The sequence below is a fragment of the Ammospiza caudacuta genome, chromosome 6 (assembly GCF_027887145.1).
Source record: "Ammospiza caudacuta isolate bAmmCau1 chromosome 6, bAmmCau1.pri, whole genome shotgun sequence".
NCBI lineage: Eukaryota > Metazoa > Chordata > Aves > Passeriformes > Passerellidae > Ammospiza > Ammospiza caudacuta.
In genome coordinates, this window is record NC_080598.1 from 61,095,441 (window position 1) to 61,112,806 (window position 17,366).

Genomic DNA, 17,366 nt, shown 5'->3' on the forward strand with positions numbered 1-17,366 from the left:
TCCCACGCTGAGGAACAGCCAGGCTCTGCCAGCAGCAGATGCTACAGCAGCACGGACACTCAGAGCTTCCACTGGTATCTGCACATGGATACAAGGCAGGCACAGGCTATTCCCAGCAGGAATGCTTCCAGCTGAGCACGGTGACAGAGCACAGCTCATCTGCTGTCCAGTCCTGCTCGTAACTCCAGCAATACTCCCAACCACTGAGCAGTGGGGAAGAAGATTGCCTCTGGAGCAGATTCCCTGCCCAAAGAGCCTGGTACCTCCATGGTGACCTGTGCCAGGAATACTGGGAGTAAGTGCAAGCCAAAAACCTAAATGCCCCAATTAAGGTCACTGATGTGTTACAAAACGAGCTGCCAGGCATCTCCCAGGGATGTGGCCTCCTCTTTTACGAAGTGCAAACTGGAAAGCATTTAGCAGGTAGACTAAATGTATTATTTTTCCACTCCACTTGGACTTCTCCTGGAAACAAAGGGGTTCCTTATGTGCTCCCTTCCTTATATTGTGCTGTAACATGGCTCCTTTGTAGAATCAGGGGTTGGTTTTTTGGGCAAGCCCCCACACTGGTTTGTAGCAGTAACAGATATTGCAATTACAGGACTATTTCTGCTGAAATACAGAGTTCCTTGGTGCATTGGTTCATTCAGGTCCAGAGAACACAGGTAGGCAGAAAATCCTTATTTTCCGACCGAGTAGGTGTGAGACTTCTCTATCAGATGCTTGCCTATCAAAAGGTACATTTAGAGACTAGCTGGGAGGGTGTTAACAACACCAGGTGATGAAAACAAGCGCCGTGAGCGCTCGGCTGGGATGGCAACCTGGCAGGCCCAGACTGCTCACATCAGAAAAACAAAAAAAGCAAAACCTGGGCAGCCTGGTGAAGTGTCCATATGGCACACGAATCCCTGCAGAGTGAATTTAAAAGCAGATGTTACCTATCATTTGGTTTGCTTTCTTAAAAGTGATTCATAAGCCAAGGGAGCTTGGTTTGGGAGACAGCAGCGGGATGGGGTCAGGAGCTCCACGCTCAGCATCTGGCTCTGGATGGACTCTGCAGAAAGGGGTGGCTTGCCCAGGACACAATTGTCATTTTTTCCAGACACCAACCACATGCTTTTCTTTGCAGATATAGGGGAAATGGCTTTGGTCACCAGCCAGTGGTTCTCAAAATCCTAAAGTCCTTAATGCTGGAAGGACCAGGCAGCAAAATATGACAGCTGACCTGCAAGCATGAAATGCAAAGCTTGGCTTTGCAGCTGATCCCTCAGCTGCTACTTAAAAGCCGTGTTGTTTTGCAAAGCCCAAAACCTCATACTTTCTCCTTATTGGATTAGAAACTGGGGTGGAAAGCACATTGCTGAAGTTCCTGAGCACAATGGAGATTGCTAGCACTGAGTTCCCAAGGCTGAGCTGTTGCTGACACACAGCAGTGCTCACACTGACTACACCAGCATTTCTCCTCACATCTATATGCTCCCTGCTCAAGCAGCACATAAAACAGCCATCATTATGCCAAGAGGAAGGCAAGGCACAGCTCCAAGGGACAGTTATCCATGGAGAATCCTGCCCCAGCACTGCACATCATGAGCCACAGACCCGTTGACCATCAGGAAGCATTTCAAAGGCAACAGATTTAAAGTCTGTACAGGGGATGCTATCTCCTCACCATCTCCTGATAGCATCCAGAGAGCAGCTGGGATGAAATGCATTAGCTGCCCCAAGTACAGCAAAAACAAATGCTGTGATAAATCTTATAAGCTGCCAGAGCCCTTTTTATTGTTCCTCAGGCTCACAAGTTTCCACTACTTCATAAAGCAGCAGGGAGGGGATACAGCCGCCTTCCATGTGAGGGGAAGGCATAAAAAGCCCAGGCAACATCAGTGGGCAAAGCCTGCACCCATCCTGAGTCTGGGGGGCTGGGGACACTGCACAGCCACTCAGCTCCTGGTGTCACCTCTCCAAATCCCAAAAAACCTGTCAGCTGCTGGAGTATGGGCAGAGACACCCAGGGCAGGGTTACCTGCTCTGGTTTCACAGGCTGAAAACAGCCTGCTGCACATCACAGGCAGGATGCAGGGCAGGATGGAGGTTGCTCTAATTTCTTCTGCATCACTAACTCAGAGTGAAAAGGCTGTGAAGCCCCATCGGGAGCACTAAATGGAATTTCCTCAAAGCAAGAAGAGTGTTGAGGAATGTCTGGGGCAGCATCTCCTCTGAACCCATCCCTCCAGCAGCAGGGATGCAGGCTGGGAGCAGCCTGTGGGATCAGGGAGAGGCAGAATTTGTGCTTCAGGGGCAAGCAAAGCCACACCAGACTCAGCAGCTCCTCTGAACATCTAAGCTCTGTCAGCAGCCACCAGAGCATCACTCTCATTCTGCAGGGATGGAGATGCCACCATGACCCACCCCACTGCGAGGAGAGCCAGAGAGGGGTCCTGGGCCATGCTGGGGCTCCTCCCATCCTCCCCAAACCAAGCCACCCCAGCCCCCTGCCCAGTGCACAGCACCACACACAGAGCATTTCATTACAAGCCTCGGAGTGACAAGGAGTGTTAAGCAGATATAAAGGACATCAGTCATTCACCCATCTGCTGGAAAGTCTAGTTGCTGGCAGAAAATAGAGAGGATTGTTATGGCAAGATCTACCATATGGCACCATTATGCGGAGCTTTGCAAGTGCTTTTTCTGAGTGTGCAAGCAAGATTTCAGCCTTTGAAGAAATGCTGTATTGTTAGCCTGGATACGCAGGAGCCTCTTGAAAGAAGCTGTGGCAGATGGCACAGCTTTGTTCTCTTGGTTCGCAGGCAGTTTGTGCAACCCCACATTTCCTCCTCTCTGGGGCACAGTGATCAGTGATCCTCCTGATGTGTCCTATGGGAGGCTCCTGAAACTCCCTAAATCCAGTGGATGCTGCCTGGCAGGTGCCACACCTCTGCAGGAGCCTCAGGAAGCAAACAGTGCCTACCCGAGCCAGCAGGACACAGAAAGCTGCACAAAATCATAAAGCATTGTCCCAGCCAGAGGAGCTGCAAATCAGTAAATCTTGCTGAAATACTCTGCTTTTGTTTGTGCCTCTGTGCCAGCACCTGCTCCTCCCTGGGTGGCTGAGCCTGGCCGGAGCCCCGGCAGGACAGGGGGACAAAGAAAATCCTTTCAGACAGGGCCGGTGCCCGCCTGAGCGACATCCCAACAATGCTCCAACAAAACCCATTCAGACCAGGCTGGGGAGAGGCAGAGAAAGGGAAAAGGTTCCTCTGGGAGGAAGCAGTGATCAGTCATTGACCACAACAACAACATCTGCATCTGCCCCGAGCCAGGGAAAAGCCCCTGCCTGCTGCATGTGGCTGGCTGGGACAGGGAGCATCATCCCTGCAGTCTGGGATGAAGATCAGGCATTTCTTACTGCTGAAATTTGTGCCCAGGTGAAAAAAAAATCCCATTTCCCTGTTGTTTCTAATGCAAATAAGTGAAAAACACTTGCATAGACACAGAATAAACCCCTAACTATTTATCTGTTCCATTAACCTATCCCAATTAAAATCCTAAGTGTCCATCTAACACAAAACAGGCCAAAAAACCAGACACTGGGAGAGCAGCCCAAGCCTTCAGCTGACCTTGGAGTCACAGCTGCTCCACATCCCTCTGCAGCTCAGGCCCTCATCCTCTGCTGCTGGCATGGGACAATCACCAATTTCTCACACTATGGATGTTTCCTGCCTCAGATCAACAACCCACACTTAAAAACAACACAAAAGCTCAGGGAATATTTTGCAGGATGGCTCCAAAAAGAAAGGGACTTTGCCCTTCAATGTAAGCAGCAGGCTGGGATCTGTGGAGAAAATCTGTGGAGCAGGGATCCCACTCTGTTATTTGTGTCTGTGGGAGGATTGTCCACGCCTGCTGCTGCAATGTCCCCTAAGATCCCCCCCATCCCAGGCCTGAAATCCTCCATCCCTGCACTCTGATCCCTGATGCAAACAAGTGGAGTAGAAAAGTCAGGATAAAGCTGCAAGGGAAGAGTTGGCAAAGGACCAACTCCAGTTGGCAAAGCCTCCAGATCCCCTCCAAGCCCTTTAACTTCCCTCAACCCAATGGGCTGAGACAGACAAGGGCTTTGGAGGGAGCCCCAGTCCCACAGAGCAGCACAAGCCATCCCACCCAGGAGGGGCAAGCATCAAGTCATGGGGCTCCTGCAGGCACAGAGATCAGCCCAGCATCTCTGAGTGCTTTCTCTGTCTCTCTTCCAAATGTTGCACAGTGGGTTTGTACAGGAACAGTGGGACACTTTCCAAACCATTTCACTAATGCTGAAATTCAACACCCCACACCAACAGGTTACAGAGAGCAAGAAGGAGCCGTTGTAAGGACCAAGGGGGGGATTTGCAACTGCACTGCCCTGAATGGGAATCTGCCTCCTTGTGCCCACAGGGCAGAGCTTGGCTTCCCCCTCCCTCCCTCTCAATCCTCTTGGATTGAGATCTGACTGATGGGTTTTTTGGGGAGCCAGGGGATTGCAGCTGCTCGTGCAGGGGCATGGTGGGCACCCTCTGTCCCCCTCCCTGCATGGCTTCAGTGCCCAGGGAGCTCCTGCTGCCAGCTTGCCCTGGAGCAGCAGCTGCCTCTGGGCCTTTTTCTCATCCTTGGCTGGGAGAAAATAACTAAAAATCTCCACAGCATGGAGAAGGGCTGGGGAGCAGAAGGGCCACACCAGGCTGTGCCCCAGGCTGGGCTGGCTCCTCCCTGTGGCACTGCCACTGCACAAAGCATCTGGAGGAGTCTGGAAGAGATGTTTTGAAAATCCTAAGCTGAGATGAAGTGCACAGGCTTGGTGGAGCTCCAGCAAATGACCCTCCAGAGATGCCTCCTTCAGCCCAACAAGGCTTTGGCTGGGGCAGGGGATAAGTGATCCATAGGAAAGAATTTCCCCAGGATAACATGATTTGGCCAAGTTATCAGTGGAGAATAAATTGGGACAGAGACAGCCACTTCTGAACAGACCCAACCTGACCAGAAGAGTTCTGCTGCAGGGATACTTCATCCCCACTGTGCTGTGTTGGTGTCCTGGCCTGCCACACCCTTGGAGAAGGGTGTCTTGGCAAAACCAGCTTTTATAATACAACCTGGAGCTTTGCTCTACCAACAGGTCCATGCTGCCTGGCATCTAATGGGATGTGCTCTACCTTGAGGTGTGACCAGTGTCACAATTCCCAGCTCCCTCTACGCATCCAAGCACTGTAGGAAAAGCTCATTTCACTGCTGACTGAACTCAAAGTAGAACACCATCCAAAATACCACACCAAAATGTTTTTGCTTAGAGGAAATTAAAGCTTTTTTTGGCTGTCAATTTTTTTCTTAATCCATGTTTCTCCAAGTTTTGGAACCAAGGGATAAAGAAACAATATCCTGACTTTCCAAATCTCAGTGTAGCCTACACCTGATAATATATATGAAATAAAATAAAGTCACTCAGCAAATAAGTCACTTTGCATCTATGGGGAACATCTTGCTTTACCAGCTTGGACCCAACCCCTTGCTATAAGAAATCAAGAGTTTCTAATGAGAGAGACCACCCCAAAGTGGCAGGACCTCAGGGAGGAGCAGAGCTCAGGGTTCAGCCTCCCTTCACGCCAAAGTTTGCCTGAAAGCTCAAAACCAAGACCGGAGAGACTACAAAGAGTGGGTTGAGGGGAAAGAGGGAGAAACCCCAAAAAATAACACTGAATTAAGAAGTATCCTGCTTACCACCAGCTCGGTGAACATGGCATCCAGCTCCTCCACGGGCGGCATGGGCAGCGAGGGCTCCATGGTCTGCAGGGCGAAGCTGCTGTCATTGCGCAGCCGGTACGTGATCTCGGGGTGCTCGCTGCTGCGGAAGCAGCAGAAGATGAAGGAGATCCCCCGGCCGCTCCTCTTCCTCGGGGCCATGGCCACAATCCCGCGTGTCCCTCCCTGCTGGGCGCTAGATCCTGAAGGGAAGAGAAGAGAGGAGGCTGGAGCAGGAGCCCCGCGGCGCTGCGCTCCCGTCCCGCGGTGGGAGGAGGGACCGAGCCACCCACGCGCTCGGCACCGAGGGGAAGAGCACAGACGGTTTTTGTGCCAAATATTTCTGCTCAGATTTGACGTTTACAGTCCTGGCAACCTTGAGGACCACGCAAATTAAAAAAGATGCATTTGCTTTGCCTCGTGCCAGAGCTGGCAGCCGCAGGGGTCACCGCTGTCCCCATGGGATGAGGAGTCCTGGGCCTCTCCCAATCCCAGCAAACCTGCACCAACCTCCCATGCCATGGCAGCCAGCCCCCCTCATACCCACACCTCATATCCCTTCATGCCAGGGGTATGGAAAATTATTCAGGGAACTGCTGTCAGGAACAGCTGGATGTCCTCGGGGCCACCAGGTCCTCACCATGGATGGTTCAATCCTTGTAGAACTCACACGGCTCAGCATGCCTTGAGCTGAAAAAATATCCTGCATGCTTCCCCCAACTCTTAAACGTGTCCCTAAACATCCACCAGCAACCCCCTGTACGGCAGCTCCTTTTCATGGAAAGTTTTGCTTGGCTTTAATTAGATAAACCTTACTTGCAGCTCCAGTAAATATTTACAAGAGGCGATTTCAGCTGATAAAAATCACACGGGGCCGGTAGCTCAGATTTTCCTAAGCTGTGCTGACGTCGGGCATCGCTCGCCCTGGCAGCTGCTTGGGTTTTGCTGATTTCTGAAACTCTGGTTGGGAGCAAAGCTCAGGGCAGGAACCATGTGCCCTGCCTGCCTAATGATAGCAAGGATCAGAAAAAACTGCCACAAAATTGGGACTCTTAAGTCAACAACACAAGAGAGTCACCTATGAGGAATGAGGAGTGTGGAGAAACACTCTAATGAGAAAAATCAACCAGCAAAGTAGGGAATTTTTGAAAGCCTAAACATTTGTCTTACAAAGTTACACACCCACATATTTTATCTCTGCGAAACAAGACACTGAGATGTTAAGAGACTGGACAAACAGCCAAGGTTGAAATATGGATGACTCAGATTTATTAACAAAGCTATGAAGAGACTCGGGGAAAAAAAGGTCAGCATTTGGAAAGGAGTGTCTGATCTCCCTGGAGCCTGCCATTCCCTCCAACTATGGATTTATACAGCAGAATAAACAGCTGCTGTGCCCTGTGGAGAGCCAGGGATGGGGTTTGACCTCAGGGCAGACCCTGCACCACCACAGCATGGCAAACACTGCCCTCTCAAAGCAGGGAGCTTGCAGAAAATTCCAGCTCTACCCACAGTTCTTTAACAGAGGATTTGACCCTTGAAATGATCCCCATGGCACGTTTCTAGCACATGGTGTAATCATCTGCTGAACCACGGACGATGGGAAACAGCTATTGGATCTTCACGCAGGATAATCCCAGCCTGTGCAACTGCTCTGTGCCCAGCCTGGAGAGTCCCCCCCCTTCTTGAAGGGCCCCAAATCTCATTTCACATTTTTTACATCTTGGATGTAGAAATATGCAGCCGCTGGAGGAATTTCAGCTGCCATGAGAGCTCTCTCATCACGGCTCCCCAGCAGCCAGCACCGCAGCAAATCCATTAGCAGCCTGCTGGCATCCCCTTGGTGTCAGCAGGGCTTGGGGACCTGCTGCACAGCTTCTCTCCTAAAGAAGGGAGGGAAACAAAAAGCCAAAGGCACACAAGATTTCTGTTCACTCCAGTATGGGAGAAAACACTGCAGGTTTGGGTTTTAAAGAGCCACAAGGAGCAGGGTGCAAAGGGAGAGGCTGCTGGTGGCTGCTCAGCGCTTTGTGCCCAGCACAGGAGCTCTGTCCCAACCCACACTGAGTCCTCAAATGTGAAAAGTTTGGTGATTCCAAGTCCATGGGTACAGCCACACCATTCCCAAAGCAGTTCCCGCTCCAGGAGCTGGTGTGGAGCAAACAGACCCAACTCTTCCACAGGGCATTTTCCATCCCCTTTTCAACACCACGTCAGCCTCGTCCCTGAAACCTGCTGCTACATACAAGCTCTGACTTGGGCTCACAAAAACGTGTGGAAAGCTTTCATCAGAACAACACCTGCTCTTCAGAGATGCACACTCCTGACAATGTTTTATGAGGAGTCTGAATGACAGAACAAAAGGCAGGGTTTTATTTTGGGGTTTAAAGCAGACAGCCATACAGCAACCAAGAAAAGGTACTTTTGAGCTGCTTCCAGCTCTGGAGCTACTGAGGTTCCTCATTTTCATCTATAAACAATTTAAAAAACCAAACCACCCTATAATGTAGACTGAGTGGGCTGTAGGTTATTAGCAACCAAGGCTAAAAAAAGGTTAGGGAGAGAATATGTTAGCTACCAGGCAAATAGCATTAAACCTTCAGAAGGCTGATGAATATTCATTGACATGATGGATCAAAATCAAAACACAGCTCCCTGGCAGGTCCTTGGGAGCTGCAGACAGCAGCTTGCATAGTCAGAACAAAGTCCAGCTACACAGCCTCCTCCTCCCCTGCAAATCCTGCAGAAATTGGTTATTCAAGAAGAAAAAGCAGCAGCCCCTGGCAATCTGGAGGCTTGTGTTAAGGAGAACAGAAGGGACAAGTTCCACGCCGCATCATATGTTAAGTGTCCTGCTCCCACCTCCTGCTTGTACCTTTGACTGCTAATTAGATCAATAAATTTAAGTCAGATTGTGATCTGATGGTGCCTTCTGGCCTCTACTATTGAGCAGGCCAGAATAAATTAAGCTTAATTGCCCCTGTATGAACAGAGCCAGGGATGACAGGCTGGGAAGGGTCACTGAGGGAACTTGTAGCCAAGCCCAAATCTCAAGGCAGGACTGATGGGACTGAATCATTCCCAAACAACTCTGTTTGCACAGAAACAAGGGTGAAAATGTATTTGTGATGGGTTCACACTGGAAACCCAGACTGAAGAGAAGGAGGAGAAGGAGCTTAGCTCATGTGTGTGACCAGGACGGATGGAGGCCATCCTGCTCAGTGATACCCAGAGATAGAAGTTTAGTTCTCCCCAGCCCTAAAAAGGAAAGCATCAAGCCTGCATCGCCCTGAGCAGTGTTTAAATGAAATCAGTCATTAGGGGAAAATTGGAGCCTGGTGTCGCTTCCGCCTTTGCTTTAAGGAAAGGAGAGCAGCAATTACCACTTGCATATTCAACAGCCTCCTCAGCAAGCTAAATTAAACTGGAGCAACGAGCTGCCAAAGCCTGTCTGTGACCGATGCCCCAACCAGCTGGTTGGGAGCCAGCACCGGTATTGCAGCACTGCGGTCTGCAGCCTAAAAATACCCAACAAGGGCACAAACACATGCAGAGGAGCAGGGGAGCGCACGCTCCCCTTCACACCCGCCTCCTCCAAACCCACTAAATCCTCAAACATGAATATCAGCTTGTTGTTTTCCTGGCTCCCCTCCCAAAGTGAGGAGGCAAGATCCTGAGTGAGCTCTGGCTCTGAATGTGGAGCTTTATTCCAGGTGGTTTTGGTGCAACAGCGCTCACTGACCGCCTCTGCCTTGGTGTCCTCACCAAGTTGGGAATTGGTGTCCTCACCAATTTCAGCATCTTGGGCCATGTCAAGCTCTGCCTGCCTTTACTCTGCCAGAGCTTCAGCACAGCCTGGGATGCTCCCAAACAATGGAAATATTCCAACTCTCATCCATCACTGCACAGCAACATCCTTGGCTGGTGATGGTGGCTTCAGCAAGGACTTTAGGGAGACACCACCACTGTCACCAAGTGTTGCAGCCCGGTGACCTGGACCCCTTTCCTCAGCTCTGAGAAAGCAGGAATTTGGCATTCCACACAGTGCACCCTATAGTTATTCCACCCCACTACTGAGCAATGCTCATCCTCCCTCAGGGTTTCTCCCCATGAATTCAACACCCAGAGCAGGGCACAGTCCAAGCCACCTTGCACTATTTTTCTAAATAAACAATTCCAGATGATTTTTCCTCCCATGTAAGTCACATCCAGACAGACCTCCACAGCAATAAAAACTGGATGCTCCCACAGCATTTTTCAGATCAGCTGTCCATTTGCAGCATTCCCTGAGAAGCACCAAAGCCCTTCCCAGGCACATTTTCATTTTTCACCTTACAGACCCAAGACAGTCAGCATCTTCCTTGGCTCCACTCAGTAACCCAACCTCTTCTTGGGTTTGGTTCTGATTGTGAGCCCACCAAAGTGTGTTCATGGTGCTATGCTGATCCAAAAGGCAGCTGCACATTCCTCTCAAGAGAGAAAAGTGCTCCTCCATTTCACATTTGCACCAAATGTGAAAATGAAAATGTGCAATGGTGCATGAAAACACTTTTTACTGAGATGGGAGTCTAAGGATTATTCAATTTTAAAAATATAAGGTTTGACATTGAGCTCTTGCATGAATGAAAAGCTCAGAAATAGGATTGCCTTCCTCTGAGCAGGAATCATCTCCCCTCCAGCACAGAAGCTTAAAGGATCTGAGCCCATTTCCAGCATCACCACTGTGCTGAGCATGGTGCTGCTATCCCCAGCACAGCTGCTCCTGTTTAAAACAACCAGAATGATTTTTTGGCCACAAACTCTCATGCTGATTTCTGAAACCCCCTTTCTCCAGTCTAAAGCTGTTTTCAGGCATAGGCTGTACAGGGGAGCAATGTTTGTGTTTGGTGGAAATCAGTGCACATCATCAGGAGGGGGCAAAAAGCCCAAAATATTCAGCTAAAAAGCTTTAAACTATTGATTGCCTTTTCTCCACCCATCTACTCTGAGAAGAGCAGCCCAAAAGGGATGGGAACAGGACCCTTTCCATGATGCAGCTGCCAGGAGGAGCCTGACTCATCACCAGTGCATCACAAGAGCTCTGATTCTCAGCACAAGCAGATCTCAAAGACTCGGGTTTCATGGATTTATAAATACACCTGCCAAATCCTGAATTACCCTGATCCTCTTTCCCCATCCCAGAAATCCTATTATACTCTATGATCCCAACAAAATGAGTGTTTTGTGTCTCCACACCTTGCCTGGGCTCCCTGGTACCTGAAGGCCACCAGGACCCTGCCCCTGATGCCATGAGGAGATGGCTGCTCTGCTCACTCCAGCAAAGCCCCATCTGCCAGCATCATCAAAAACCCAGTGCTTGCCTAAAATGTGTCACCCCCTCTTTCTATTTTTACCATTTGTTGTGGCATTTGTCACATCCTGAAGCACACATCTGGGCCTGCTGTCTCACAAGAAAACATTTCACTCAGCTCAAGGGCAGACGAGCTTTGGGGGCTTGATGGCCACAACCAGCAAGAAAAATTAGACCAATTTTATTACAGAGCCAGTGAGGGAAAGACATAGCTCAATGAATTTGTAACACTCCAGAAAAGCCCTCCTTTTTCCACTTTACACCTAACAAAGGTGCTGGGAGAGACTTTTGTTTGTTTGTGTCTGAATGGGGCTCCCACCTGGAGGTGTTGATGCTATTCAGGGAAAAGAGCAACAACCTCCAGGGTGCAGTGAGAGTGCCATGGCCTGGCCTGCCTGTCACCCCTCCAGCACATGAGTGAGGTCCCTGCCAAGGGAAGCACACACACTGCTGGCTCTGTAATCCACTTTTCAGGGGGAAGAGCGTGGAGCACAGCAGGGTGAGACGGGATCTGCCTTAACACTCTCCAGCTGAAATCAATCCTTGCTCCCTTTGCCAAGCCAGCCAAAGTCTGGAGCAGGGGATGGCTGATGGTGAGCTGCAGGATGTCCATGGAGGTTGCGATGGATGAGCAATGCCATGATTGACTCTCACAATTAATGGACAAATATCATGGATTTAGGTTGAGAAAAGTTTTATAGATTTATAGGTATGTTGTACTGCCTCGCGAGGTTATCAAGGGACACCTGGGAGGGCTGGCTTGTCACTGTGGTGGCATCTGACCTCCAGTCAGGATCTCCACCACTGGAGAGTGAAGAAGGGGTTGATGGACAGAACTTTGGGAAGGGTTAAAAGGGAAAAAACCATTGTGAGGGGGCTGAGCACAAGGCAGGGAAAATCTTTTGCTCCCAGCGCCGTAACCTTTTTTCTTTATTCAGTCTTCTGTTATATTTTTGATAAAGTTTAATAAACCTTCCTAAACTATGAAAAGTGAGTAGCCATTTCTCACACAGGCCATGGAGACAAGCTTGGATCCAAGGAGAAGCTGAGGAATTGCAGCATCCATCAGGAGCTGGGCCAGGGAATCTGTGGTGCACGGCTCGGTGCACACATTAATCCAACCAGGAAGGATGCTGCTGCTGCAAAACTTTGTTTGGTTTTTGAGGATTAAAAAGCAAACCTTGCTGGAAGTTTCCCAGCCATCTAGATGGTGAGCAGCACAGTAACACAGGAGGTGACAAGTTCTCCACTAAAAGGGTAAATTTCATCAGTGACAAGCTGAGATCCTCCAAACCACTACAGATCTTACAGGAGCTCCAGCAGATCAGCTCAGGCAAATACCATTTATTCCAGGAACAAGGACAACAACATGGAGCCACAGACAAGACCCAGTTTGCAAACCTATATAAATATATATATATATTTCTTGATATTCACTAGGGTGAATGAGTGACCCAATTTTACAGACACACACATTCCATTTTCCCAGAAACCAGGCAGATCTGTGGTCCTCTTTTCACAGAATCAAACCAAAAAAGTGGGGTGGGCTGGCACTGGTGGGAGGAAGAAACAGTTCTCAAGTCACATAGCACTCCTTTATCTGTTCCCCATGATTTGCACCCTGAAACCCAGGCACAACAACACTTATCCAAGCCCAAGAGACTTTCCAGGAAGGCAGAGGGAGGCAGAGCTGGAAGAGCATCCAGGAAAGATGCTGGGGCATTCCCCTGACCTCCCTGTGTCCCAGCCAAGTTCTAAAAGGCAACACAGGAAAAAAAAAAAAAAAAAAAAAAAAAAAAAAAAAAAAAAAAAAGAAAACCACTTTTGTTTTGGGGCAGCAGCTGTCAGTGCTGCATTGTGCTGGGGCTCAGAGGGGCAGACACAGCCCTTTCAGAGCTGGGGTTACCTGCAGGGAGGGATTTGCACCCACCCAAGGCTCTCCTGAAAGCCTGAAGCCTTGCAGGGAAGATCTCCCAGAATTTCTCCCGTGCCATTTGAACCTGGTCTGGGAGTGTCTGGGCTGGGTGATGCCCAGCCTTGTCCAGGCAGCCCTCAACGACAAAACCACTTAAAAGAGAGACATTCAAGACCCTCTGGGCAGCTCAGGGGGCTCCCACAGCCTCACTGAGCATCCTGGGGGGAGCATCCTCTTCCATCCTCCATCCCTATCACCCAGCACAAGCATCAATCCAGCCCCTGTCCCTCTCCACAGCTGGTTTTGGCCCCAGCTGTGAGAAAACTGCTCATTCAAAGCACACCATACCTCCAGAAGGTGCTAAAAGCAGCTGTAAAGCCCAGCCTTGCACTGATTTCCACCAGATATCACAAGTTCTGACTCCTCCCTTTGATGATGCAAATGCTGTTAATACAAACTCAGCAGCCTGGCAAGAGAGAGAGGAGCTGCATTTCCCACTGGAGGAGGAGATTTGTTTGCCCAATTAGCCTTTTCCTGCAGAACAACAGTTCAATCAACAGCCTTCCTTTATTTTAATTCTTCCCCTTTTTTCATCCCTGCTCGTCCAGTGAATATTTGGGCCGTGCCTGTGATTAATTGTATGCAAACCCTCAAATGCTGAGCTTTCCATTTCACTGCTCCTCATTTCAGCAGTGATCCCTGGGGTGACACTGGCTGAAGGCAGGCAGTTTTTTTCTTCTTTTAAAGCTTCTTAATTTGGGCTGCACAAAGTGGAGTTTCCAAGTTTCTCAGCAGCAGATGCTTCCAGTCCATCACCAGAACAACATCTGCCATGGGGCCACCACCAGGACAAGGCAACAAGGAGCTGCTGGCTGAGTCCCAGAGGGTTTTTTAGGGTGGTGTTTGGAGTTTTTTAGCATTATCTGTGCTTAAGGTGAGGCTACTGGAACCACAGGTGTGTGACCGTGTTCACAGGGGTCTCAGGTTGAGGGAAGAGTTGAGGATCTGACTCCATGTTTCAGAAGGCTGATTTATTATTTTATGATTTATATTACATTAAAACTATACTAAAAGAATAGAAGAAAGGATTTCATCAGAAGGCTAGCTAAGCTAAGAATAGAATAGAAAAGAATGATAACAAATGTTTGTGTCTCAGACTCTCTGTCTGAGCCAGCTGGGCTGTGATTGGCCATTAATTAGAAACAACTACACGAGACCAATCACAGATGCACCTGTTGCATTCCACAGCAGCAGATAATCATTGGTTACATTTTGTTCCTGAGACCTCTCAGCTTCTCAGGAGAAAAATGCTAAGGAAAGGATTTTTCATAAAAGATGTCTGTGACACAGGTGTTGAGGCATTTTGTGGTGTGGAGCAAGCTGGTTTCTTTCTCTCTCAAAATGGAAACTGGATGAAGGCTGCTGGAAACAGGAGTCCTTCCCAGCAGGGACCCTGATGGCTAAAATATCATTAAACTTCAAGATACCATTAAACCCAGACTACTGAAGGTGCCCAGAGCAAACAAAACACACTTGTCAGATGTCTCAGCTGGCCTACCCATCTGCAATGCTGATTTTCTTTTAAAGGTTTTTAAATTCTGATGTTAATCCAGAGTGATTTTCCCCCCTTAAGTACAAACCTGGGGTTGAGAATTCCTTGATAAATATGTCTAATGGCAGAAAAGGCCTCCTGGCCACTTTTCCTCCCAGTGTGACAGTAATACCTCCCTGTGCTCCAGGAGATGAACACCAAAAAACAAAGCATGTGAGCTCAGAGCAGGCACAACGTGATCCCAACAGCTCCCACCCAGCCTGGGAAAAAACAGCAACTTTTATCACATTTCACTGAAATACTGTTGGCATTTAAATGGAAAAAAAAAAATCAGGCTAGCACAGCAAGTGAAATTAATTGGAAAGCTTGGTCAGACTTATTTCATGTGGCTACAACACAAAATGTAGCTTATGGCAAAAGCTTTGACCAGGATGGATCTGCACCATCCTGAGGCACAGGGCAGCAGGACTCAATTTTCCACCAGGACAGCTGCTCCAATCCACCACCTGCAATTCACAGGACCTCTCTTAATGGGGACACGTGGTTTTAATTGCCTAATTATCCAGCTTCTGACAGAGGGGAGGGAGCCTTCCCCACATGGCTGCTGGGGATGGACCAAAGGAAAGCTGCTCTTCTCCTGCTGGAGCATCCAGAGGGAACTGTCAGCCCAGTGGAGGTCCCAAGGGGATGCATTTAAAAATCAATAGAGGCTATTTTAATGCTTAATCCAGGAAAGTATCAGCATCAGCATCAGCAGTGTCAATACTAACTGAATTTAAACACACTGAGTACATGCACAGGATTGTTAGTTTTTCCTCTGTGCATTGATTGAACCAAATCTGGTTTTCCCCAGAGAGTCTGAAGTCCAAATAAGGCATGCACAGCATCTCCAGTGCTTCAGGCAGCTTCATCTCTATGTTCTTCTCACAAAATGAGCCTCTCCACCCCTCCTGAGCAAACATTTCAGTGAGGAAACCCCCTGGAGGGGCAATATCACAGCTACAGTGATCACAGGCTAAATATGAGAGTGGATTTCTCTTCTTTGCAGGTTTTCACACTGCACCTGGCACAAATTGCAGCACAAGCTTCCCACCCCTGTAATAAATAAATATCCCTGTAGATAATAAATAAATACCCCTTGTAGATAATAAATAAATAATTATCCCTGTGGTTATTTGCAATTTCTAGGCTTTTTTTTTAATGGAAAGGGAGATGGTAGTATAAAGCAGCGCCAAACTCTGACACCCACCCACTGCTCTCTGCAGAGATGCTCCCACACCTCCACTTCACCCCTCTCACCTTCCCTAAACCAGTCCTGCCCCTTCCCAAGCTGGCTGTGGCTGGAATGCTTGGATTTCTTTGAGAAAGAAAAAAAGGAAACAAAGAGGGAGGGGAAAAAAAAAACCAACACTGCAAAGAATTCCAGTTTTGGCGGAAACCAAACTGGAAAGAAGCATTGACAAACTCTGACACCCACCCAGTGCTCTCTGCAGAGATGCTCCCACCCCTCTCACTTCCCCAAACCATTCCTGCCCCTTCCCAAGCTGGTTGTGGCTGGAATGCTTCATTTCCTTTGGGTTTGTGCTGTAAACTGAGTTGCTAACTCAAGAGATGTTTGAGTCTCTGCTCTGCAGGGCTGGCACAGAGTCAAGGTCTCTGGTCCTCACTCCACCAGAGAGGAGGCTGGGGGTGCCCCAGGAGCTGGGAGGGGACACAGCCAGGACAGATGACCCCAAGTGACCAAAGGGGGGGTCACTATCTAGAGGGGTATTTATTTATTTATTTATTTATTCCAGAGCAGCTGGAGTCATGCTCAGCATTTAAATCTTGGAGTGACGGCATTTGAACCCATCAACACCAGTCTGGGTTCACCCACAAGGCAAACCCATGAGAACTTCACACTTTAAAGAGATGAGTCCGGGGCATGGAGGGTCCTGCAGAGCTCTCCACACCTGGGAAAGGCTTCAGGTGATCAGTGACTGGTGGCATTCCTTCAAAACTCCCTCCTGTCATGGTTTCAGGGCAATGCATTTGACTGACACCAGGCGAGGGAATTCCAGTGAGGGAATTCATCCCCAACACCCTGAAACATTCTCCCATTCCTTCAGCAGCTCTGGGAACACCTCTATCAGCAAAAATGGCAATGGAATTGGCTGATAGAGGCCACTCAGGGGGGCAGCTCTGCCTTCACCAGAATGTCAGGTCTTCCAACACAGCCCAGACAACACCATGGATAACAAAGTGGGGCCCAAAAAATCATGGGACTGAAACCCATGATTCCATTTCAAACCCTCTCCCAGAACACACAGCCTGCAGATTTGCTGCCCAGACACTGCCCTAAACATTGAAAAACAATTTTCCCCCTTTGTCCTAAACTATCACTGGATGGCCTAAACACAGGGCAATGACATAACTGACCCTCAGATCATCCACAATCTTCTGACTGGCCACAGGGGAAGGAAATTAAATGGCTTTTGGATAACAAATCTTTGCAGCATTTTCCAGCACAAGACCAGTAACATGGAAGTGAAAGCCTGAAGAAGCTGCAAATTTGATTTAGGTACCTGAAAATTCCAGATTCACTCCACTACTGCCAGAGTTGTCACAGGAAGAGAGAAAGCACCCTGAAATAATTGCCTCTCCAGGCAAAAACTTTCCCAATGCCCTCAAAATGCAGATTTGTGGAGCTGGCAAGAGCTACCCATCCCCATGGGCTGCAACATGAGCTGTGAGAGCAGGCAGAGAGGAGAAAAGGCATCTTCCAGGCAATCACAGGCATTTTT

General features: G+C 48.9%; 1 protein-coding gene across 1 annotated transcript in view; it reads right to left on the bottom strand.

The window, feature by feature from the left end:
• DAAM1 (dishevelled associated activator of morphogenesis 1) overlaps positions 1-17,366 on the bottom strand; it is a 95,189-nt gene that overhangs the window by 49,956 nt on the left and 27,867 nt on the right. Inside the window, 1 exon segment of the mRNA XM_058806221.1 lies at positions 5,746-5,969. Within this exon segment, the coding sequence (XP_058662204.1) occupies positions 5,746-5,928 (183 nt within the window). The 5' untranslated portion in view covers positions 5,929-5,969.